Source organism: Procambarus clarkii, chromosome 63 (assembly GCF_040958095.1).
Source record: "Procambarus clarkii isolate CNS0578487 chromosome 63, FALCON_Pclarkii_2.0, whole genome shotgun sequence".
NCBI classification, from domain to species: Eukaryota; Metazoa; Arthropoda; class Malacostraca; order Decapoda; family Cambaridae; genus Procambarus; species Procambarus clarkii.
Window position 1 is genome coordinate 15329550 of NC_091212.1, and position 27506 is coordinate 15357055.

The following is a 27506-nucleotide window of genomic DNA, read 5'->3' on the forward strand; positions in this document are numbered from 1 at the left end:
ATTCCACCTATTTATGTGGAAATTTTACCCATTTTAAGACATGATTTTCTGTGGAGAGCCCCTTCGGCTCCCCAGAGCTATACTGGATTAATGTGTATATATTAGACCATGGCAACAGTCAATCGAAGGAGTTCTAAGCCTACCAGGGACCAGAGCCAGAACCTGGCCCCCCTCAAGAGAGGCATGAGGAGCAATGGCCTAAAGACACCCCCCATGTAATTGGAAGCAGTCTTTGTCTGCCACCTACCAGGTCAGGCACCCAGAAAGTTAGGAATTTCAAAACAAACTACTGCTGGCCAAAAAATTGCAAACCGAAAGTCGAAAAAGCAAACAGAACTCCCCAATCAAAAACTCATGAAACAAACACGACGTCACCACAACCGCTGTGCATCCATCTGCGCAACCCCCCCCCCTCCCTGGGAGGGGGATGGGATGGAGGGGGTCTCAAGCCTCCACATCGGCAACTCTCCTTAGTTCAAAGGCTGTTGTGATGGTGAACGATCGATCGCTCTGGCTCCACTTTATGCGCAGTGCTGCAGTGCGGAGTTGTTACTCTGTATTGGTGGTGTGTGAGCCAGGAGTAACACAAGAGTACTGGGGCTGCATGCACCTAGGGCTACCTTCCCTAGGTGCCCCGTAAGTACTGCCTTTGCGGCTTCAGGGTTATCTTCCTTGAGCCGTTCAGGAGCAGCTGCCTCTGTGTGGTTCTGTCTCTGCTCGATGATTGCCCGCCATTGGGGGTTCAGCTGGGGTGGTTCTTACTCCTGTTATTCCTTGGGCAGGAAGTAGTTTCATCATTGGCTGGGGTGTGAGGTACTGTGCAGCTGTCTGATATACGCATAGCGACCGGTTCTGTTCATCTGGAGACTTTTTTTTTTTTTGCCTGGCGGGGTCTGCCAGGTGTGGCGGTAGGACCACTAGTAGATTTTTGGTGGCCCTCCATTAGGTCCCAGTGCTTGCATACGTCACAGGGGTTCAGCTTTTAGATTGTTTGCTTGATGACTCTGGGATATCTGGTTAGCAGTACCTTGCCTGGGCTTCTCTTAGCAGTCAGCCTAAGGGCCCTGGAAACCCCCATTGGGGCTCAGTGATCCAATGTAGGAGACCTCTGAGTTCCACCTTGCCTTGTGCGAGTTTGAAGGTTGCTCTGTCCTCCTGTCTCAGGGTGACACTCACTGTCTGCCTCTGCCTTGCTGCCTGTTGGGGTCAGTGACACATACGACCTGGAGTCCTGCGAGTGGTGTTCTTTGCTTGTACTCTAACTCACCCAGTCCACTGAGACTAATATTTGGGTACAGGCAACTTTAGTATTGCATGCATGTTTAAGTTACAGCTACGTGCGAGGTTGGTTGCCTTTCCGGATGCCCCGCAGCTGCCCCGCTGAATTATACTGGTAGTGAGACTCGGGCGACTTTGGGGATTGCCTGTTCCGGATTGGTGGCAGAGGCATTCGAGCCTGGTCCTCCTGCCGGAGCTTTTGGGCCACGCCAGCAGGCCCCCTTTGTCCCTGCTTTTCAGGGACAGCAGGGTTGTAACCAACCCTGCTACCTTCTGCGAGACCCAGATTACGCTGTGATATTGATGCTTCTTCTTTTTGAGTTTGGCTCCTCTTTTCCTTATTGGGTGCATTACAAGGTGTCGGAGTCTTCTTGGCTGCCGGACTGCTTTTTCTTAGTAGGTGGATTAGCATTTGTCCTGTCGGACTGCGCACTTGAATGGTGAGAGTTGCCTACGGTCGTTCAGGTTTTCTTGAGGGGTGAGTTGGAGCACCTCAAGGCGTGCTTGTTTGCCACCCGTCCTTCCTTATGATGTCAGCCAGGTGCAGCTTCACATGCAGGTTCCTTCCCTTTCGGCATCCCTGGTGGCCGAGGATTTGTGCGCCCGTGGGCATTTGGCTTCGGTCTTGCACATCTTTTCCCTGCTGGAGCTGTCTTTGGACTGGCTTGTGCTGGGTGTGGAGGAGCTGGGTTCCGGGCCAGGGTCCGGTGGGCTTGCTTCGGCAGCTCGGGTGCTGGCTGCCTTGGTGAAGTTGTATGCGCTGTTTCTGAGGGAGGCGGTGTCTGTTCTTCGCTTCTCGCCTCGTGTGCTAACAGGTGGTGCTCGTCCAAATTTTGGAATCGTCTTGGGCCCTGGTTCTTAGATTTCATCCCCATCTGTCTGTTGCTGTTTGCAGAGTCTGTGGTGGTGCATTTTCTGCAGGCAGCTTCGCCTAGTTGACAGCCTTTGTCAAACTTGTAGGTTCTCCAGGGGGGCCATGGAGGTCCTGCCGGAAGGGTCGTGCTAGATCTTGGGGTTCCTTCGGTCGTCGTAAGCCAGTAGTGCTAGATTCGGGGCTGGCACCTCCTCTGGAGCTGTCGGCATCTGGTCGGCGCAGTGATCACTCTCAGCGTCGGTTGGGCTCTCGTAGGGGTTGTCGGGCCTTTCACGGGTTGCCCCATTGACAGGGCGATTGGGGGGAGGCTCGCGCTGTTTGCTCTCACCTGGTCCCACGATTCGATGGGACCTCACCTGGTCGAGGTGGAGTTACCTGTACCTCTTCCCTCCGGTCCGGTTGTTGCTCCAGATCCTGGCTCAGTTGGAGACTTACCAGGAGAGAGTAGTCCTGTAGTTTTTGACGCGGGTGTATCACCACTTGTACGGTGATCAGGTGGCTTCGTTGATGGTATCCCACCTGTGAGTTTTGTCTAGACAGCAGTATGAAATTCCTGGCAGTCCTTTCGGCATATTTGTCTCTTCGTAGGTTGTCTTTGATTTCTGATCGGATTGTTTGTCCTTTCTCTCTTGGTTGCTTCAAGATCTTATGCCAAATACTGTCGCCTCATATCGTGCAGTGTCGGCGGAGCCGCTGCAGCTTGCATTCGGGGTGGATGTCACTTATGCTCCATTCCGCTAGTTTTCTCAGGCATTATTTCACCTACGGCCTGCTCATGCGCCGCCTGAACCATCCTGATCTTTAGACCAGGTGCTCTCTTTTCTCACTTCTCCTTGGTTTGTGGTGGCCACACTCGGTTCAGGACTGTTTTTCTAAGGCTCTTTTCTTGTTGGCATTGGCCTCTGGGGGTTGGGTTGGGAGCTTCATGCTCTCCTCCGGAGCAGGGGTTTCTACTCTTTCGGTCTTGGTAATTTCGTTCTTTTGCAGCCTTCTTCTTTTCTGGCGAAGAACGAGTCTGCTGCTTTCCAAAGGGGTCCTTGGGTTGTTGATGCTTGGTTGGTTCGGCCGAGGGTGCATCATGTTTTGTCTGTGGCTCTTCAACGTTATTTGTGCACCACGGCCTCTGTGGCAGAGGACGCGCTTTGGGTTGACCCTGTTTCCTTTCTCTCGGGTTGTTGCAGGATTATTCGGTCCTGCCAGCCTGCGGTCTATCCCCGTGCCCACGCCTTTCGTAAGTTCAGTGTTCAGTTGCTGTTTTGGTAATATGTCCTGGCCAATCTTCGGGCACAGGGTTTTTGGAGGTTGATCAGGGTCCTGGCCAATCTTCGGGAACAGGGCTTTTGGAGGTTGATCAGGGTCCAGGCTGCATGTTACCTTGTTAATGTTCTTCTTGGGCGTATATAGTCTTGGGTCGCAGGTTGCGACCAGTTGTCTCGACTTTGAGTTGAGGAGCGAGTGACGACCACCTCCCGGGTGAGTCCCGTTTTCCTTATCTTTGGTTAGGTAGCTCCGGAGAGCCAAAGGGGCTCTCCACAGAAAACCAGCGATGAATGTAATGAAACACTATTTTCTGGGTGAGATCCGGAGGCTCCCCGGCAACCCTCCCTCCTTACGGTCGGCGGTTTTTCGCGTTTTTGATACTCGGCCCTCTGAACTGGGGAGATTTGCTGGCATGGAGGTCTGGGACACAGATTGCAGTTAGAGGTTGCACAGATGGATGCGCGGCGGTTGTGGTGACGTCATGTTTGTTTCCTGGTTTTTGATTGGGAGTTCTGTTTGCTTTTTTGGCTTTCGGTTTGCAATTTTTTGGCCAGCAGTACTGTAGTTTGTTTTTAAATTCCCACCTTTCTGGGTGCCTGACCTGGTAGATGGCAGACAAAGACTGCTTCCAATTACACAGGGGTGTCTTTAGGCTATTGCTCCTCCTGGCCCCCTCAAGCTTCTCTTGAGGGGGGCCAGGTTCTGGCTCTGGTCCTCGGTAGGCTTAGAACTTCTTTGATTGACTGTTGCCACGGTCTAATATATAAACATCAGCCCGGTATAGCTCTTGGGAGCCTCCGGGTCACACCCAGAAAATGGTGTTAAATTACATTCAGTACTGTTTTTTTGTGAATATTAAATCTTGTATTCACTCCTTGTGGGAAGTGTGCCAAATCCCATCTTGTTCTTGTATGTACAGTGAGTAAATTATATAATTCTAAAACATGTTCATCTCTTGGACAATGAAATTACAATAACGTTGCTTATCAATGAGAAAATATTGAAGCAATTTGGTGGGATAGAACTCTCAATCCTGGATTCCCCGGGTTCACTTAGTGCCTGTAGTTGGGGAGGACTGGACCTGGGCCAGGATTCATCAAGCATTTCTGCAACCACTTACGAAACACGTGCATCTTTTGTAGATAATGGCAGCATTGTTTACATTTATTAAAGATTTTATGAGCCGCAAAGCACTATGAGGTCGTTGAAAATAACCTTGAGATGTGAAATGTTCAAGTCATAAAGTTTTTAACAAAAGAAACAAAGCTGATATGATTGAGAAAAGATGTTCAGGTTTCATAAGTTATTGGGTAAATGCTTGACGAGTTCTGGCCTAGGAACGCAAGCTCTATCTCAATACATTGCCTCAATATTTTTTCATACTAATCTATTGTATATTTCTTTTGGTTTATATGCTATATTCCTTGAATCATTTTGTATCATAATGATTAGGTTAATAATTTTGTATCATATTTGATACTTTTAAATTAATAGGTTGTCAGGTAAATTTGACTTAACTACAGGAACCACATGTTTATGCATCTTCATTGTCAGTGTGGTGGAGTAATGGTCATCAGGTAGGTGGTATCTTCTGTAGTATTTCTCACTAGTATTCTTGCTACAAATATTTAATGCGTTTTCACATGCAAATCACTCGTATATTTTCAGCATACAGTACTATCATCGATTGGCGAACTTGCTCTCTTTCTCCAAATTAATTATAGTTATTGGCTGTATAAATTAGTTGCAACATATATAATTTGATTTGAATTGATGTGTTTTAATTTTTACCATTTTTATTTACCATCTGTTTAATTGGTGATAGTTACTTCCATCATTTCTCCGTCCCCCAATTCTTACCCTCCCTTCCCTTCGTTCTTCTCCCTTTCCCATCTCTGGTCCTTCCCAAAGTATTTGAGCATCCTGCTGTCACCCAGTGGAGATATTGATACTCTTCACCGTTTTCTGGAATCGATTATCAATTGGTTAATGACGTCAATGTTAACGGAACCCTAATAAGATGTAACCCTCCTAGACGTCATTGTTAGCAGAACCCGGGTAGGCCAACCTCCTCCTGTGACATCATTTTATGTTGTGACTGGGTGACCAATCTCGAACTGTGTTTCAGGCAAGGAGGAGGAGCGGGCGATGATGCAACAGATGCAGGCAGTATTTCAGAAACAGGTGCAGCTTCTCTGGTCTTGTATTTATTATATGTTTATTTTTATTATTATCATAATTATGTCCGATACAGTATGGCCGTCACGGTGGTTGGGGGATGTTGTTGAACCCTCAAGGAGATATAAAACCCAAGTCGCTGCTGGCACAGAACTGATGGTGCAGAGAGTAAATATCTTCGCAACAGTCCAACTTACTGCACATAACTTTAAATTGATCTTGCTGTTCGGGACTTGAAGCGTAGGGTAAATTCTTGACAATGTGCATTGTTGTTGGCTGAGGGCTGTAGGTGGCCACCTGTTGCCTCTCCAGCTCCCAGCTCTTATCTCATCCTCTTCACTTTAGTCTCAGTGCTATATATTTTCAACTTTAGACATGGTCAAGAGTTCATACCTGTATTTGTTCAATTGTAAATAATAAATGCTTCCACATAATCACTTGAGCACCAGCAACAAAATTATATTATCACAGTTCTGTAGCTTTTCTCACAATTCCACATCCTCTGATCCACCGCCACGGCCACCTCCTGGTCCCAGCTGTGTCCCTCTCATCAGCCTGTCAGATGTTCACATCCCACACTCTTCTTAGAAGCATGTGTAATATTTAGCCCTCCAAGAGGATGCATACTGATCAGAGTGAAAGACTAAAGTTTGCTCAAAATAAGTTTCATTTGCAAATAATCAAGAAAGATTTCAATAAGTGATGAGTAACTTGATTGTAATCATTATAAGCAAGGTTGATGAAATGTAGAGAAGAGTTGTGGGACACAGGCTGTAGTCTAAGGACGGGCATGGAAAGCAGGCTGAACGAAGCATCCTTGACCCCAGTAATGAATGACTTTTGCGGGGTTACTGTTAACTCATGGCATTATGCCCCAGACAGACCTTGGGTAGGATTGGACTCTGTGTAACATATTGATGTTTACGGACTTGTAATTGGTTTGTATCAACCCTCAAATCAGTAGATGTTCTTGCAATCTTTGAAGACTTCTCTACCAACCTCTCCTCACCTTCTCCTCACTTTGAACATCCCCACCCCCCAAGAGTCAGGAGGGTGAGGTTTCCCGGCCTGGCGTCTCCCCCACCAGTAGTCTAGTGACAACGTATGGCCATGTTCAATGTGTCGGCTGTAGCGCCTGGCATCTGTCACTTCATTGATGGCGCTGTTGCATGTTGTTATAGGTGATAAAAATATAGATGAGGAAGGGTCAGTAGAGTTGGAACAAATGCGGGCGCGACTAGTCGACACCCAGAATGAGATGGACCGTGTGAGGGAAATACTACGTCAACGAGAGGACGATTGTGAGAAACTTCGCCAGGTGAGTAGCATTCTGTAATACCCTTCGAGGTGGCGGGTCGGGCCGCACCAGTCTCCGTGGCACGGTTTCAAAATTAAAAAAAAAAAATGTTAGTACAGTACTCAAATCTGGTATAGAAAAGTTAAGTGTAACCCTGCCTTGTTTTTCCATATGAGTAAGGAGCAAGGTGTTGAGAGAGGTGATAAGACTCACCTGCATGTGGCAGGAGAGGGCCAGGTGTGTGCCTGAGTGAGCGTGGAGGAAGGCCGCCCGACCCTGCCACCTCCAGTCCGCCGTCATCAGCAGCCGCCCGGGCAGCGAGTCCGCCCCCGCCAGCCTGGTCACCCCCCACCTGCGCCACCACCCACGCCCACCACCCGTTTAACCCGCCTCACACCCACCTTAGCCCCTCGACTTAACCTACAGGTCGTGGGAATTAAGACTCAGAGCGAAATATGATGCATAAACGACTAATCATATTCGACATAATAACAATAACATTGCTCATTTTAAACTATAAGTCATTGCGACTCAAAAGTTCCTTCACTACGATTAGTGCAATCATGAAGTATTTTGCGAGATATACACATTTTTTACCCACTTAAGTATTCTACATTAATGAATGCTTTGCTTCCAAATGAACCAGTTATTTGACTCAGTCCAAGTGACCTGCCTGACAGACAGACTAGGCACCGATGCCACGTCCATGGTGAGGGATGCCAAGTGCCCGGGTATAGGTAGACTCCTGCCCGGGGTAAAGTAGACTGTACCCGAGTATAATGCCTTGCTAGATCAAGGAACAATCCAGATAGATTTAGGAGTTGCTAGAGCTAGAGCAAGGTAAGCGTCAACAATCACTTGGTGTGGAGAGGACCTGCCCACCCCAGGTGCTTGTGGATCAGCGACCCAAAACACTGTTAGTGTATAGAGAAGACCTTCCTCAGTAGTGGTAGATTATTGTTGTGGGGGATCATGCCCAGGGCCAAGGTACATCATACTATTCCTTGTTTTTGCTTCCTACACTGTCCCAAGTCACCACTAGATGTCCTCATTTTGTACAAAATTCCTGAGGCTCTGGTGACTCGATTCCCTTGACCTGTTGACATAATGTCAATCTAAATCAAGATATTTTTTGTAAACTATTAATTTTCATCGAGTTACTTGGTATTGTTATTTACTGATATCCTGAAGGGAATGATAGGGATATAGCTTGGCCCGGCAAACCTCCTGAAGTTAGATGTTGCTGTACTCGGGTATAAGTAGACTGTGCTGCCACCACACCCATCCACCACAAACCACCATGTTAGAAGGATTCTGGTCTACACACACACATACTGTACACACACACAAACACAAACACACACACATACTGTACACACACACAAACACAAACACACACACAAAAATTCAAAAGGTGACACCCCTAGTGTCAACAACTGCATCAGAGGAGCTCCAGCATATTTCAACAATCCTAAGTATTGTAGTACAGGTTGATGATAGTGAGTGGTGTCCCAAGGGGCATAAATGTATAGTGTTTTTGAAAAATAGATGAGATAACATGAATGTGCTAAGGGAAGTGAAAAAATTGGATGAGAAAAAAGTTGCCCTAGTGTTTACAGTACAGACAACAACATTCAAGATGGCCACCGGCAAGAAGAAAAACAAAACAGAGCTTGATTTTTGGGGATTCAATGAAGAAAGCGTTGATATAAGCAGTGTACAAAACAAGTTGGCAAAATTAGATATTATAGTGAACTCTCATGGTAGAAATAATCAGTAAATTGAAAGAAAGTAATGACCATTTGAGTAGCAAAGTTTTATGTCTTGAGGGTTTAGTGAAAGACTTGTGCAAGGACAAGAATCAATTGGAAACAAATTGCAAAGCCATGGAAGAGGAAAATAAACTCTAAAAATAGCTTTGGAAGAACTTAAAGCAAATTTAAACATAAATGACTACAATAGGTTAGGTAGGAAATCCAACAGAAGAAACGGCTTTTGTCAATACAGATGGAGGAAGTTACACAGGGAATAGAACAGTGTAAGAAAGATATGCAACTCAGCTATGCACAAGTGGCCAAGAAGAAGGAAAAAATTGAAGAAGCAATAAAGGAAGCCAAACACTGCAGCAACCAGGATAAAACAAACATTAGGCTGGAAGTGAGAAAGGAATTGGCATCTGACCCAAAGTTGGTACAAAACACAGATGATCAAAGTAAGTCCCAGATAATTTTTGGTTACAAACAAATGGAGATAACATCTAGGTCAGAAAGAGCTGTAGAAGAAGCGAAAGTAGTTGATAAAACTGTTGGCCTCGTGGAAGGTCTTACTACCATAGAGAATGTGTGCGACTACAGGAGAATAGGCAAGTACGTAAAAGGGAAAGATTGACCTCTGAGGATCATCCTAAACGGTGCCAAAAAGATGGAAGAAGTACTAAGGAATGCTAGAAAATTACAAAGTGATGAGGATGGGAAAGTGAGATCTTTAAGACGAGATCTTTCAAGAGAAGTCAGAGAGAAGCTGAAACTAAACCTCGTAAAGGCAAAACGTCTAAATGAGAGCAGAAACGAAGAAAAAATCAATCAATTTTCTACAAAGTAATAGGGGTAGGCAGGCCAGTAAAATGGTACAAAAAGGCAAACAACAAAATTGCTAGAGAGAGTAGTGAAGAATAAGGAGAAGGGGAACATGTTCCTGAAAATTGTATGCACCAATGTAGATGGAGTGAGATCGAAGATACTGGAGTTAAGCGATATAATACAGCTGCAGACACCAGACATTGTTGCACTTACGGAGACAAAACTTGAAAATGTTATTTTAAATTATGTCATATTCCCAAGGAGGTTACTCAGTTTGGAGATGGGACAGAAAAATTAGGAAAGGCAGTGGCATTGCTGTGCTGGTGAAAGAACACCTAAAGGTAAACGAAATAATGATTGCCAGTCCACGAGAAGTTGACATAATAGCAATAGAGATCTGCCATGAGGATGATAAACTAATGATCATAAATGCATATAGTCCACCTCCAAGCAACACATGGACAAAGGAGGACCTAGATAGTAAATGAGAGGGTCTTATAACAATAATGAGAGAGATTATAGCAAGAGGGAATAAAGATAGATCACGACTGTTGATAGTCGGCTAGATTTGCTAGATGCTAGATTTGAAATTTACCAGGAAAGAGGAAGAGATATTTGACATTCAGTACCTTCCTCCCTTGGGTAAAAGTGACCATGTCTTTTTGGGAATAAAGTATGCAATGCGTTATAATCTGGAAGAAAATAAGGAGGTTGAAGCAGTTGAAAAACCTGACTTCAGGAGAGGACATTATGGCGACCTTAGACAATTTTTTAGTGGGTATAATTGGACAGACTTGTTGCTAGACAAGGAAGTAAATGAGATGTATGTCAAGTTTTGTGAAATATATGATAAAGGCACAAAAAAATTTATAGCAAAGCAGAGATGCAGCACCAGGAAACAGGATTAGTTCAACAGAAATTGCGAGAGGGCCAGTGACCAAAAGTCACAAAAATGGAATCAATATAGGAAGAGGCCAAACCACCAACCATATCAGCGATCCAAAGATTCGAGAAACAACTGCACGGCAGTGAGGAGAGAGGCAGAAAGAAATTTTGAAAAAGGGATTGCGGACAAATGTAAAACAGAACCAGGCCTATTCTATAAATTCATAAACAACAAATTGTAGGTAAAGGATAATGCAGGCGGTGAGTCACAGTAACGTGGCTGAAGTATGTTGACCAGACCTTCACTAGAAGGTGAAGGGACAATGACGTTTCGGTCCGTCCTGGACCATTCTCAAGTCGATTGTGAGACACAGTCGACTTGAGAATGGTCCAGGACGGACCGAAACGTCATCGTCCCTTCACCTTTTAGTGTGTGGTCTGGTCAATAAAGGATAATATTTAGAGGTTGAAAATGGGAAACAGATCCATGGAAAATGAAAAGGAAATGTGTGTAACATTAAAGGAAAAGTTCCAAAGTGTGTTTGTGCAAAATGAAATCTTCAGGGAACCAGACACAATAAGAATTCCAGAGAACAACATAGAGCACATAGAGGTGTCTAGAGACAAAGTGGAAAAACTGCTCAAGGAACTAAGTAAGAACAAAGCAGTTGGTACAGATGGAGTTTCACCATGGGTTCTGAGAGAATGTGCACCTGAGCTCAGCATTCCACTTCAACTAATTTTACAGGCATCCCTGTGTACAGGAGTCATAGCAGATATCTGGAAAACATCAGGTAACATAGTTCCAATCTACAAAAGTGGCAGCAGAGAACACCCCCTCAATTATAGACCTGTATCATTGACAAGTGTAATAGTTAAAATATTGAACAAATAATTAAAAGTAAATGGGTAGAACACCTGGAGAAAAACTATATAATATCAGACAGACAGTATGGTTTTCGCTCTGGAAGATCCTGTGTAACGAATTTACGCAGTTTTTATGATCAAGCCGCAGAGATTTTACAGGAAAGAGATGGTTGGTTTGACTGCATCTATTTGGACCTAAAAAAGGGCTTTCGACAGAGTTCCACATAAGAGGTTGTCCTGGAAACTGGAACACTGGTGACAGGTAAGCTTCTAACATGGATGAAAAATTTTCTGATAGAAAAATGAGGGCAGTAATCAGAGGCATTGTATCTGACTGGAGAAATGTTACAAATGGAGTACGACAGGGTTCAGTTCTTGCACTGGTAGTGTTCATTGTCTATATAAATGATCTACCAGATGGAATACAGAATTATATGAACATGTTTGCTGATGATGCTAAGATAATAGGAAGGATAAGAAACTTAGATGATAGTAATGCCCTCCAAGAAGATCTGGACAAAATAAGTATGTGGAGCACCACTTGGCAAATGGAATTTAATGTGAATAAATTCCATGTTATGGAATGTGGAATAGGAGAACATAGACCCCACACAACCTAAAATTGTGTGAGAAATCTTTATTGAATTTTGATAAAGAAAGAGATCTAGGGGTGGTTCTAGATAAAAGCTATCACCAGAGGACCACATTAAGAACATTGTGCAAGGAGCCTATGCTACACTTTCTAACTTCAGAATTGCTTTTCAATACATGGATGGAGAAATACTAAAGAAATTATTCACGACTTTCGTTAGACCAAGGCTGGAATATGCAGTGGTTGTATGGTGCTTATATCTTAAGATGCACATAAAAAAACTGGAAAAGGTGCAACGACATGCAACTAAGTGGCTCCCAGAAATGAAAGATAAGAGCTATGAGGAGAGGTTAGAGGCACTAAATATTCAAAAACTAGAAGATAGAATAAAAAGAGGTGATATGATCACTACGTACAAAATAATAACAGGAATCGATGAAATTGATAAGGAAGAATTCCTGAGACCTGGAACTTCAGGAATAAGAGGTTATAGATATAAACTAACAAAACAAAGCTGCCAGAGAAATATAAGAAAATTCACTTATGTAAACAGTGGTAGACGGTTGGAACAAGTTAGGTGCGAAGGTGGTGGAGGCCAAAACCATCAGTAGTTTCAAAGCATTAAATGACAAAAGAGTGCTGGGAAGACGGGACACCACGAGTGTAGCTCTCATCCTGTAACTACACTTAGGTAATTACACACACCCACCCCTCATACATACATACACGTATCAAAACCTGCTTATGGATTGACGATAATGTTTAATAATAGCCTACCAATCATTTTCTCAATTTAGAATACTACTTACACGAAGCCCGATATAACTTTAATATTAGCTCCTTAGTCTTTCTCCCTCCCTTACTATCTCTTGAGATTAACTTAATGAATTTAAACTATTATAATAAGTGTTTCAGCTGATCATTGTGTTCAGCCCATCCTTCTGTTTTGGTAGTACCTTTAATAACGATGAGGACCATAGTATATATACCGACGTAGAATGTAATTAGAAAGTAGAAATCGGCACTCTTGAGTTGGACAAACTGGAAAACTATTTTCTATTTATGTTACAAAGACAAACTAAAGTAACCTAACCTAACCTTCGTAGGCCTAATACACGATATTTGATGCCTAATATAGTACATGTGTGTGCTATACTAGGCTTATTAATATTTAAGTTTGGTTTTTAGTTTCATTTTCCCCAACTCTAGAGCGTGAATAGTACAAAGTTCTACTATCTCATTGCTTAGAACGGCAATCTTTGTACTATGGTGCACATAAGTTACAAAAACTACTATCTAAACAGGAGACTGGGTTGTTGTGTTAGTATGATGAAAACATCTGTCCTCCTTAACTTGCTCTACTTGATATTCAGATCTATATATCCGTGATCAATAAGGTTGTGCTTCCTTATGAAAATGCATATATTTATTTTATTAAATTAAGGTGCCTGCTCATTGTTAAATGCATTTCAGGTATAGAACCGCATTGCAAACAATCTGCCATTTTATCAGATTGTCTCAATATTTAACCTAGTGTAAATGCCTTATTTTGGTAGGCCTCCCTCCTGTCACTAATGAATAACTTAGCCTAGACATAACGTTGTTCAGGACGTGATATATAACCCTGTGCGTGACGTCATCCATGTTACTGTAGAAGCTTGTGCTGTAGTCTACCTTGACCTAACTGTACTGCACTAAGTAATGAGCCAATTAACTGGGTCGTTCAGACTAGTGAGACTGCTCCTCAACTCAAGAACATAATTTCTTTATTCTTGGTACTCAGTGTTAGACAGACGGTTCATGCTTATTGTTTTCTGTCTATTTTGCCTGCATGTTCCGTCTTCAACCCGTCCTCAGACCAAGTCCATTCCATCCAGTGGTTGACCCCAAAGATGCATTCATAAATTTTAACATGCTGTTCATTCAAAATAGGAATTTTCTTAAATATAAATAAATATTGTTATATGTTGACCAGACCACACACTAGAAATTGAAGGGACGACGACGTTTCGTTTTTTGCATTTCATCAACTGTGCCCACTCTCAAGCTAAACAAAATTTCTTTCATCCTAAACCTGCTTCCAACACTAGTAGCACTGTACTATGCCTTCCCTTCATATCTGAACTCAAAACTTTTACCAATACCTTTCGTCCTCTTGACATTAAACTCGCCTTTCGACAAACTAACACACTTCGTAGCAATCTAGTTCACACTGCTCCTCCTGCTTCTAATGCTGCTGGTGTCTACTCTATTTCCTGTTCATCTTGTCCTCTCCAATACTTTGGCGAAACTGGCCGTACACTGAATGACAGACTTAAAGAACACAAGAGAAGTGTTATGTCTGCAGACACTAACAATGCTCTCTTCTGCCATGTGAGGGATTCTAATCATCCCATTGATTGGTCTTCTTCCAAAATAATCTTTCCTGCCTCTACTCTACACAGACGCCGTCTTGTAGAATCGGCTCTTATTAACAATGTACCCAACATCAACTTGAGTCCTGGCTTTGTTGCTGTGGACTCTTCCCTTTCACAGTATATACTCAAATGCTCTAATCTTTCTAACAAACGTGACTTAACATAAGCTTTCCCCCTTCCATTTCTTTCTTTCTCTTTCCCTTTCTTTCTCTCTTCTCCCTTTTTCTGTTCATTGTCTTCTACGCTCCCTTGCTATCCTCTTCTTATTCCTATTACTATCTCCTTCGGTGGTTATATTAGGAGCTGCCTCATATGGGCCAATAGGCCTGCTGCAGTTCTCATTACTACTATCCCCTACACCTGACTTTCCTCCTCAGCTCTCTCTTGCCTATTTAATACCTGTCCCTACCTGTCCTCATCACAATCGACTTGAGAATGGTCCAGGACGGACCGAAACGTCGTCGTCCCTTCAATTTCTAGTGTGTGGTCTGGTCAACATACTTCAGCCACATTATTGTGACTCATCGCCTGCAATATTGTTATATATTGGCATGCTGTACACATTTAGGCATTGGTAAGGCTAGGTTAGGTGTTTAGGTTCTGTTGGCGATTATTTGTACTTGTAGTACGTGGGTGAAGCATTTACAGCGTTGTGGTTCGAATAAAAGTCGCCAGCGAAGTTCTTGTTTGAGAAGCATTCGGACGTCATCAGTTGTGAGTCATGTGTAAACCGTTTTTCATTCACAAACGGTGGATTTGGTGGGTGCATGGAATGGACTTTGGCCTTTGTTTATGAGGACGGGCTGTGCATCTGTTCAATCTTTCAGTCTTCGAAATCTTGTTATATTCAGCTTCTTTTAGTGTCATTTTGTGTATGTGTGTATTTGTTAGTCCTCTGTGGTATGCACCTGTGCAGTATCATGAAGATGACAACACCTGGAAGATAAAATGCAGGTGTTGTGCATGTTGTGGTGTCTGCAGGTGTTTAGATACCATGGTGACCCCCCCCAACTCAAATTCAGTGACCTTGGTTGTTTGCCTGGCTGCTCTGGTTGATCAAAGCAGTAGATTAGTGACTCCCTGTGACTCGGGTGCTGTTTGGTGACCCCCCTCCACTCTCCCCCAGGAAACTGTGTGGTAACTCGGATTGCCTCAGTCATTTATTTAACACGTACAGCTGTGTGGTCATCACGGTCTGCCAAGGGAGTTGCGGTGACCCCAGCTAACTTAGATGGATGTATGGTGATAGACTGATTTGGACAGCAATGTTATGAAACTGTTGTCCTAAGCAATTGAATAGGCATCCTGAACATGAGCAGCTGTGCAATGTCTGTGATTGGCCTAAGTAGATGAATGATAATCTTAAATGATCCAGACATTTATGGTAACCTTCGTTGAACAAAGTTTTTGTAATAACATTAGTTAATGCAAACATTGCCTCTTGGTCTTGAGGCTTAAATTTTCTCATATCCTTTGAAAGCAGTTTGTAGTTACTTTCACTTAATTACGTATGTGGTGATGCTGCTTAGCCTCAACAGATGTATGATAACAATTATTGTCCTTAAGAGCAATGTGGTGGTTGAGATGATCCCACAAGAAGGAACTTAAATAATGGAGTGGTAACCATCCTCCAAAAATGATAAAACGTTTCATATGGCTACTATGGGTGGAATGTACACACTATAGACTGTTCTATACAAGAGAAGTTCTATTTGTACTATTGCAATACTAAAGGGCATAGCAAAAACTTGAATAGAAGAGCCATAAACCTAACCTGTCCTAGGCCAAAATAAGTAATCTTAAGCCTATGTTAGTGCATATATACATACTATACTAGGTCTAGGAAAAGTTAAGTTTGCTCGTTGCCTTCTACAAAATTTATAGTACAAAAACATGAACTTTTGGGGGTTGCAACAGTCCGTATTTCGTATATTCCCTCCATAGTAGCTATAATTGCTATCATTTTTTTGGATGTCAGGTTAGTTAATTCATGTAGCTATGAGGTACAGACTGACTGACCCAAACGGGTGTGTAGGGTAACCTTGATTGAGTCAGACGTGTGACTGGTTCAGACAGTGTGGTGACCCTGGTTAATGTAAGCAAATGTGTGGCGATGTGGACTAACCAAATGGCCTGTGTGATTTTGCTGCTTAACGTAGACCTACTGACCCTTATTATTTCTTATGTAGTAAACTTGGCTTGTTAATATAGGTGTATAAGGTGTCAGTTGAAGCAATCTCACATTTTCAGTTGGCATTGTAGCATCCCCTTGTGGAACAGTCGGCACTGTAGCATCCTCATGTGGAACAGTCGGCACTGTAGCATCCCCATGTGGAACAGTCGGCACTGTAGCATCCCCATGTGGAACAGTCGGCATTGTAGCATCCCCATGTGGAACAGTCGGCATTGTAGCATCCCCATGTGGAACAGTCGGCATTGTAGCATCCCCATGTGGAACAGTCGGCATTGTAGCATCCCCATGTGGAACAGTCGGCATTGTAGCATCCCCATGTGGAACAGTCGGCATTGTAGCATCCCCATGTGGAACAGTCGGCATTGTAGCATCCCCATGTGGAACAGTCGGCATTGTAGCATCCCCATGTGGAACAGTCGGCATTGTAGCATCCCCATGTGGAACAGTCGGCATTGTAGCATCCCCATGTGGAACAGTCGGCATTGTAGCATCCCCATGTGGAACAGTCGGCATTGTAGCATCCCCATGTGGAACAGTCGGCATTGTAGCATCCCCATGTGGAACAGTCGGCATTGTAGCATCCCCACGTGGAACAGTCGGCATTGTAGCATCCCCACGTGGAACAGTCGGCATTGTAGCATCCCCACGTGGAACAGTCGGCATTGTAGCATCCCCACGTGGAACAGTCGGCATTGTAGCATCCCCACGTGGAACAGTCGGCATTGTAGCATCCCCACGTGGAACAGTCGGCATTGTAGCATCCCCACGTGGAACAGTCGGCATTGTAGCATCCCCACGTGGAACAGTCGGCATTGTAGCATCCCCACGTGGAACAGTCGGCATTGTAGCATCCCCACGTGGAACAGTCGGCATTGTAGCATCCCCACGTGGAACAGTCGGCATTGTAGCATCCCCACGTGGAACAGTCGGCATTGTAGCATCCCCACGTGGAACAGTCGGCATTGTAGCATCCCCACGTGGAACAGTCGGCATTGTAGCATCCCCACGTGGAACAGTCGGCATTGTAGCATCCCCACGTGGAACAGTCGGCATTGTAGCATCCCCACGTGGAACAGTCGGCATTGTAGCATCCTCATGGGGAACAGTCGGCATTGTAGCATCCCCACGTGGAACAGTCGGCATTGTAGCATCCCCACGTGGAACAGTCGGCATTGTAGCATCCCCACGTGGAACAGTCGGCATTGTAGCATCCCCACGTGGAACAGTCGGCATTGTAGCATCCCCATGGGAACAGTCTGCATTGTAGCATCCCCATGTGGAACAGTCGGCATTGTAGCATCCCCATGTGGAACAGTCTGCACTGTGTTCACCTAGTTGTGTTTGCGGGGGTTGAGCTTTGCTGTTTCGGCCCGCCTCTCAACTGTCAGGAAGCAGTCTGTGACAGCTGACTAACTCCCAGGTACCTATTTACTGCTAGGTAACAGGGGGCATTCAGGGTGAAAGAAACTTTACCCATTTGTTTCTGCCTGGTGCGGGAATCGAACCTGTGCCACAGAATTACGAGTCCTGTGTGCTATCTACCAATCCCTCAATTAAGCATCCCCATGTGGAACAGTTGGCATTGTAGCATCTTCATGTGGAACAGTCTGCAGTGTAGCATCCCCATGTGGAACAGTTGGGATTGTAGCATCCTCATGTGGAACAGTTGGCATTATAGCATCTTCATGTGGAACAGTTGGCATTATAGCATCCCCATGTGGAACAGTCGGCATTGTAGCATCCCATGTGGAACAGTCAGGATTGTAGCATCTCCATGTGGAACAGTCTGCACTGTAGCATCCCCATGTGGAACAGTCAGGACTGTAGCATCTTCATGTGGAACAGTCTGCAGTGTAGCAGCCTGTGAGACCTGGCTAGATAATCGGAATCTCAGTGAATTGTTAAGCTGTGTTGCTATCCCAGTGACCAGGTCAGCTGTGCCACATGCCTAGTGTGCCATCTAGCTTTGTAATATACCTGGGTAAACTGGTTACTGCTGTGATACCCCTGGGTGGTCTGGCCAATTGTAAGATGCCCTTGGGTTACTTGGTCACTTAATTAATTATGAAATATTTCAGTCATCTGCAGACGATAAGTCACAATAATGTGGCTGAAGATATGATGATCAAACCACACGTCGGAAGATGGAGAAATGATGACGTTTTGGTCCATCCTGGACCATTATCAAGTTGTATGTGAGGGAGAGAAAGATTTATTTATTTTATTTGTCATTTATTTATTTATTTATTTACAACACGGTACAATAGGTTTGAGAGATTACATAAAATTGGTATTTTTACATTGTTGCAAAGCCACTAACACTCATAATGTTTCAGGCAGGTCCTTAAACTAAAAAGATCATGTAAGATGAAAAGGTACATTGTAGCAAAATTTGATATCAGTACAAGTACAATACAAATTGACAGAAGTGATTGCACTGGTGAAGATGTATGTCTTAAGTACTAATATTGGGGAGTGGGTAGCACAAGGTTCAGTGTGAATTTGAAGCACAAGGTAGGAAACTATGAGGATGAAATTAGGAACTTTTTGGTTTTACTTTTGAATGAGGCATAGGTTGGACAAATTTTTAATTCATTAGTGAGCGAGTTCCATAGACTGGGTCCTTTTATTTGCATGAAGTTTTTGCACATATTTAGTTTGGCTTTGGGGATGTCAAATATATATTTATTTCTGGTGTGATGCTTATTGATTGATTGATTTATTGATAAAGATTAAGCCACCCAAGAGGTGGCACAGGCATGAATAGCCCTTTAAGGAAAGAGAGGAAGGAACAGGCAATAACTAAGGAAAGATAGAGGTGAGAAGCAGGTAATTAATTCCTAGAAGAAGGTAAGGTGTAAGGTGAGCAGGTAAGAGAAGGTAATTCTTAGTAGGTAAGAGTAAGGCAAAAGGTAAGAAAGGATGAAAGTTATGAATGGGATGAGTGTAATAATAGGATGAAGGAAGAATAGGATAAGATAAGAATAAGAGGAGGGTAAGAAAAAGAAAAGGTGGTAGGCTTAAGTAAGGCCACATTTGTTGAGAAGGTTGGAGCATTTAAGTATATACTATGGAGAGGGAAGAGTCAACAGTACAAAGCCAGGACTAAGGTTCACGTTGGGTATGTGGAGTATCAGAGCTGATTCGACAAAACCTTATCTGTGAAGAGTAGAGGCAGAAAAGAGTATTTTAGAACAACAACAATCAATAGGTTGAGTAAAAGTCCCCTAACATGATAGAAGAGAGCATTGTTTGCAGAAGAAAGCAAGTCTGTAAACACAAACGATGCTCTCTTCTGTCATGTTATGAACTCTTAATCATCCTATTGATTGGTCTGCTTATGCAATAATCTTTCCTGCCTCTACTCTTCACAGATGCCATCTTGTCGAATTGTCTCTGATACACAACATACCCAAGATGAACCTTAGTCCTGGCTCTGTTGCTGTTGACACTTCCCTTTCACAGTAATTACTTAAATGCTCTAACCTTCTTAGCAAATGTGGCCTGACTTAATCCTACCCCCTTTTCTTTTTTATTATTCTCCTCTTATTCTTACCTTATTCCTTCCTTCCTTCATCCCATTCATCCATTCATACATTTCATCCTTTCTTACCTTTCACTTTACTCTAACCCTGTTCTAAGAATTACCGTCATCTCTTACCTGTCTTCACCTTACACCTTACCTTCTCTTATTTGCTTCTCACCTCATTCCTTCCTTATTTATTACCCGCTCCTTCCTTTCCCTTTTTACAGACTACTCATGCCCGTGCCACCTCTTGGGTGGCTTAATGTTCATCAATCACTCTCCCTCTTTCTTACATATGACTTGATAATGGTCCAGGACGAAGCAAAATGTTGTCATTTCTTCATCTTCTGATGTGTGGTTTGGTCATATTTTCAGTCATCTGTATAGTGACCTGGGACCTTTTCACTTACATCTGTGTAGTCACCTTGAGTAATCCAGTTAGTTATCCATGTTTACCTGAGTGATCCAATCAGCTGTATGGAGACAATATGTGACTTGGTTAAATGTGTGTGGTATTTCCAAATAGCCCCATTAATGTTTTGGTTACTCTGGATTACCTAAGAGTGGGCGGGTGGGTGGGTGGGTCACTAATGTTGTGGTGTACTATGCGTTATTTCTCTCATATCCCTTCCCTCCTCCTATCTTTGTACCGCAAGTATCCGAGACGTTCTCTCAACCTCACTGCAAAGTCTGATTGTCTACAATACAATTTTTTCCCCTACTGTTGTGTACTTCAAAAGTAGAGCACCTGTATTAATAATAATTAAAGGAAGCCAAGGTATTTCCAAAGTCGCCCGAGAGCTGTCTCGTGGAGTTGAGAAAAAATATTCAAATTCGGACTGCCTTAGATATAATGAGCTACATAGTCTCCCCAACTTGGTGCCTTCTTTTGATAATTACGTACTTTGATATAATGAAAAACATATAATTGGTTCCTGTGAGATGATTATCTTAACTAAAAGGTTAGATAGGCGTGTGGTAGAGTTTGTGCGACAATCAGAGTTGTTGTGCGGTGTGGAGAGCGGGTAGTATGTTGGCCGCGGAGTGTGCGGCAGTAGTGGTGCCTGCGGTTGTTTAATTGTACGGCAATATCCTGCGGTTGACCGGGTGTGGGTGTGGCTGCAGGAGGCTCTGGAGGCGGCGGAGCGGCTGCGGCGCGAGCACGACCATAGCTTCGTGGGGTCGTGGGGGCTCAACGGCCCTGCTACTGATGCCGGTACCTCGGCCACACTGACGGCGCTGTTGGAGACCAAGGACGCGCGTATCCTTTCGCTGGAGCGTGAGGTGGCGCTCCTGGAGGGGGAGGTGGCCATGGCCAGAGAGTCGGGAGGGGCGGGCCTAGGGGGGGGCCTCATCGGAGGTAGCCTGGCTGGTTCTCGCTGGGGTTCCCGCGCCTCCCTAGTCACGCCTCCACCCACAGATGACTCGCGCCTCCTCCAGGTGCTGCAGGAGCGAGAGCGCAAAGCCAAATCGCAAGTAAGTTGTGGTCACTTGGAGTGTGACGTCACAATTTAAGGGGCCGCCACGCCACACACCTCTCGGCCTCCCGCACTTCCCAGAGTTTTTTTTTTTTTCAAAATTAAAAACAGTATTCTGCTATTTTCTCAATGATAGGCAAGCCTTCCAAAAGTTAATATTTTCCTGGGGATATTGTTTAGTTGTAGACACTCACACCTTCCTGTAGACTTGCAGCGACTTGTCATGAACTCGGTCGTTAGGCAGAAACAGTGGACATGTGTGTAGATATTGTAGTGTGAGCTTCACATTTCTATTTCTCTAGAGCTTCCCGCCATCACCATAATGGAGACAGTTGGTTGTAGGAGTGAGGAGGCGTGGCGGCCTTTTGTTTATAACAGTGACGTCATGGATCTCCAGGAGGCATCTGTTACCTGACGTCTACACACAAATTACAAGAAAAGTACCTGTATTATTACTTAATTAATAATTAAGATATTGTTCTTCATTACTTGCATATATACAGTATATATATAATATATATATATATATATATATATATATATATATATATATATATATATATATATATATATTTATATATATATTTTCCTGAACTGTTTCTGACTTTTGTATCTGAAAATACCTAAACTTTTAAGAGGGACTAAAAGCAGCTGTCCAACAAGATTTTGTCGCCCGAGACATCATCTTGACCATCCAACCATAGCCAGTATTTAAATCATGAAGATATGCAACTTTGGGCTCAATTTTTTTTTTTATCTTGCTTCCCAGATCATTTTGTGAACATTTGTGAAATATAATTCAGCTTTGAGAACCTGTCCACTTAATATTCTGGCCAGTTGGACCACAATGTTTTGAAGGCTAGACAAAGGGCACCTTGGTATTATATTGGCTGACAATGATGATCTCTCTGGTAACTTGGTGTTACTGTATAGTGTTGAAGCAGTATAGTGTTGAAGCAGTATAGTGTTGAAACAATATTTTGTTTTGAAAATGTGTACCCTGTACTGATTCTTATAAAGGCGGGATTCATTTTGACCTAGAAAATCTGAACACCAAACAGAAGGCATTTGGACTAGGCCAAAATGCCCTAGCCCAAGGACCATTGTGTTGTTTTAGAGCCTGGCAAGACTTTGATGGTATAGGCGATCCTGCATTGGGCGAGATTATGTTGGGCAGTGGGCTTAAGACCCACTCAAGGTATTGAGGTATTTTCATATATATTAGAAAAATCAGACTTATAGATTTATTAGACCAGTGCAGTTACATCTCATCACAATACATACTGAACTGGAAATAGCTGTTAGTGAGAGTGTAGATCTCTCCTTCCATCTGTCAATTCCACCTGAAGACTTTTGATACAACCTAACTTTACTGTAAATTTAATTTTGTATTAATCAAATTTTTAGCATACTGTATATGTATATGTAAACATATATGTTATTAAATATGACAAAAAGAGTTAGAGCAGTGATATTAGCATGAATTTTCTCTCTATTTTGTATGGTATTCTTCACCTGAGAAGGAAGTAAAAAATTAACTATCCAATCTTCATTTTTTGTTTTCTATGGATTGATGCTAAGAGATGTGCTGTGTTAAGCCTATCAACATTTTCAAAGAGTTGAAGTGTATACACGTTGCTTGAGTAACCAAATTCTATCATATTCAAAACCATACCTGGAGGTTACCTTGAGGTGATTTTGGGGCTTAGCGACCCCGCAGCCCGGTCGTTGATCAGGCCTCCTCGTTGCTCGACTGGTCAACCAGGCTGTTGGGCGTGGCTGCTCACAGCCTGGTTGATCAGGTATCATGGTCCATCTTGAGGTTATCTTGAGATGATGTCGGGGCTTAGTGTTCCCGCGGTCCAGTCCTCGACCAGGCCTCCACCCCCAGCAAGCAGCCCATAGCAGCTGTCTAACTCCCAGGTACCTATTAACTGCTAGGTAACAAGGGCATCAGGGTGAAAGAAACATTTTGCCTATTTGTCTCCGCCTCCACCGGGGATCGAACCCAGAACCTCAGGACTACGAATTCGAAGCGCTGTCCATCCAGCTGGCAGGTGCCATGGCAGAATATCCAGTACATTACACCAGCCATCATAAGAACATAGGAAGTAAGGAAACTGTAGAGGGCCTTTTGGCAAATGTGACATCTTACTTATCATCATTCTCCTTGGTTATATTTTTGGTTACTCATGCTAACTTGTATACACTTCACCTCTGAAAATGTTGGCAGGTTCGAGAAAACACATCTATTAGCATCAAGTTGTAAAATTAAAAAGGAACATTGGATAATTAATTTTTCAACTTTCTCAAGTGAAAAATTATATAAGAAATAAATAGAAAATTCCTGCTAGAATCATTGATCTAACCCTTTGTCATATTCAGTAAAGAAACACACACACATACACTGTAGATTCATAAACCTCATCCTGAAAACATTCATGTATCAGCATGTTAAACAAGCTATGAGGATGAGGGAAAGGGAGGTTCCCTCCATGCTGGATTTTATATCTACCAGGAAAGAGGACGATATATTTGACATTCAGTACCTTCTTCCCTTGGGTAAAAGTGACCATGTCTCTTTTGGAATGAAGTATGCAATATGTTATAAGCTGGAAGAAAATGTGGAGGTTAAAGCAGCTGAACACCCTGATTTCCGGAGAGGTCATTATGGGGAACTCGGAAATTTCTTTAAGGAATTTGACTGGAAAGACTTGCTGTTAGGCAAGAAAGTAAATGAGATGTATGTCAAATATTGTGAAATATATTATGAAGGCACAACAAAATTTATACCAAAGCAGAGATGCAGAACTAGGAACAGAATTTATTCACCATGAATTGCGAGAGGGCCAGAGATCAAAAGACACAAAAATGGAATCAATATAAGAAGACGCCAAACCCTCAAACAAACCAGAGATACAAAAATCTGAGAAACAACTACTCAGCAGTGAGGAGAGAGGCAGAAAGAAATTTTGAGAAAGGAATAGCAGACAAATGAAAAATAGAACCTGGCCTATTCCATCAGCATTCTGCTTCAACCGATTTTTCAGGCATCCCTGTGTACAGGAGTCCTAGCAGATGAGTGTGGAAAAAGGCTAACCTAGTTCCAATCTACCAAAGGGCTGTAGGGTGGCAGGGAAGACCCTTTCAATTGTAGACCTGTATCATTGACAAGTGTAATAGTCAAAATATTGGAAAAAATAATTAAAACTAAATTGGTAGAACACTTGGAGAAAAACGACTGCTACTAAGTGGCTCCCAGAACTGAAAGGCAAGAGCTACGAGGAGAGGTTAGAGGCATTAGATATGCCAAAACTAGAAGACAGAAGAAAAAGAGGTGATATGATCACTACATACAAAATAGTAACAGGAATTGATAAAATCGACAGGGAAGATTTCCTGAGACCTGGCACTTCAAGAACGAGAGGTCATAGATTTAAACTAGCTAAACACAGATGCCGAAGAAATATAAGAAAATTCACCTTCGCAAATAGAGTGGTAGACGGTTGGAACAAGTTAAGTGAGAAGGTGGTGGAGGCCAAGACTGTCAGTAGTTTCAAAGCGTTATATGACAAAGAGTGCTGGGAAGACGGGACACCACGAGTGTAGCTCTCATCCTGTAACTACACTTAGGTAATTACACTTAGGTAATTACACACATAGTGCTGTGAAGACTGTGAAGACATAGTGCTGGGAAGACCGGACACCACGAGCGTAGCTCTCATCATGCAATTACACTTAGATAATCACACTTAGGTAATTACACTGACACACACACACACACACACACACACACACACACATAGTGCTGGGAAGACCGGACACCACGAGCGTAGCTCTCATCATGTAATTACACTTAGATAATCACACTTAGGTAATTACACTGACACACACAAACACACACACACATACACACACATAGTGCTGGGAAGACCGGACACCACGAGCGTAGCTCTCATCATGTAATTACACTTAGATAATCACACTTAGGTAATTACACTGACACACACAAACACACACACACATACACACACATAGTGCTGGGAAGACCGGACACCATGAGCGCAACTCTCATCCTGTAATTACACTTAGGTATTTACACCCCACCCACCCAGGACTAACTAAACAAAGCTGCTGAAAAAATATAAGAAAACTCACTTTCACAAACAGAGTGGTAAAGGGTTAGAACAAGTTAGGTGAGAAGGTGGTGGAGGCCAAAACCGTCAGTAATTTCTAAGCATTATATGACAGTGTACTGGGAAGAAAGGACACCACGAGCTTAGCTCTCATCCTGTAACTACACTTAGGTAATAACACTTAGGTAATTACATTTAGGTAATTACACCCACTCACTGCCACCACCACCTACACCTGCACATACATTATATGTAATGGGAGAACTGTTGCATTATTACTTTTCTTGTAATTTGTTATGGTCTAAACCATAAATAATGAATGAAGGCCACTTGCCTATATGGCCTGTGCATACATTACTGTAATCAGATTGCCAATAATTAGCTAGAGGTAAGTTAGCCACTAAACTCTGAGAATGATCGTATCCTTTTGCATGTCTTTTTTTCTCTCTCTCTCTCTCTCTGACTGCCTTCAAGACTGTAGCGAGCCTCATGTTATCTCAAGTATCCAGTGTGTGTCAGCTGTTACACAGGTGTAGTGGAGCACTGGGTACGGGAGGTGGGGAGCACGCTGTGAAACCCATAGCAGCACTCTGTTGGTCTGTTCAAGGGCCGAAGGAAAACTAGGATGCAGGGAGGGGAGGAAGGATCTTACCTCCCTCTCCCTATCTTTCTTAATTCCTGGTCCAAACTCACAAATTCTCACTTCTGATGTATTTATAAGCTCTGAAAATCTTACTTTGAGTGTCTTCTTCTGTGATGTCACAATAATTAATATATATATATATATAATATATATATATATATATATATATATATATATATATATATATATATATATATATATATATATATATATATATATATAATATGTATGTATGTATGTATATATATATATATACACATTATTATTATTATTACTAGAGATACTTGTTCATTTTTTTTAAACTGTGAGTTTAATATAATTTTTGTAAGTAGTGTTTTGGAGCTTAATTTTGATAGCTCCTCAGTAGTTCAGCTATTTATTGTGTAATATATGTGTGTGTGTGTGTATAGGATATGTGCACAAATAATTTGTTGAGCTAAATAAGAGTTCTTAGCTTAATGTATAACCGCCTGCTTCCTTCCTTACTGACTAGTGGTGTTATTTAAAAAAAATCCAAATAACATTAATTAGTTATTGTATTTACTTTTGAATTCTCTTTGTACCCATTTCATTTTCGAATGTAACATTTTTATAGTCAGGAATCGAGTGTCCATTTTTTCTTTTTATAATATTTAACTTTTAAAACTCTATCATGTATTATTATTATTATTAATATTATTATTATTGTTATTTTTATTAGTATTATTTTTAATTTAGAGGATTTTTAGTGCTTTTTATTTTAGAAATAGTATGCATAATAAATGAGTTTTAATGGATTTGTTCGTGAGTTTCAATACTATATTTCAATAAGTTTTTGTGATCCATTACACACAGCTGTTGCAAGTTTTGTAAAGATAAAAGACTTTATATGTTGTGAAAGATAAGGTTTTTAAATGTATGAGAGAATGTATTTATTATTAGGCATCATTTTGTTATAGGTGTTATAGTTTCTTTTTATACACCAGGAATGGATTTGTATTTCTAAATCATACAATTCGATTTATTAAAAGGCAGACTTTAACATTTTGAATTTATTTTAAGGGCTAGATTACATGTCAGTTAGGTTTTAAAAATGGTAGGCTGCAGTTTAAAAAAAAATAATAATAAAATGGATGAGGTTTGTTAAATTTGATTGTAGTGCTGAGCTGCTGCACGTAATTACCTAAGTGCAATTACCTAAGTGTAGTTACAGGATGAGAGCTACGCTCGTGGTGTCCCGTCTTCCCAGCACTCTTTGTCATATAATGCTTTGAAACTACTAACGATCTTGGCCTCCACCACCTTCTCCCTAACTTGTTCCAA

The 27506-nt window shown here is 42.5% G+C and overlaps 1 protein-coding gene across 1 annotated transcript in view; it reads left to right on the plus strand.

Moving 5' to 3' along the window:
* LOC123769493 (trichohyalin) overlaps positions 1–27506 on the plus strand; it is a 518341-nt gene that overhangs the window by 247168 nt on the left and 243667 nt on the right. The window contains 2 exon segments of the mRNA XM_069308773.1: positions 6772–6908; positions 21073–21423. Coding sequence (XP_069164874.1) covers positions 6772–6908; positions 21073–21423 — 488 coding nt within the window.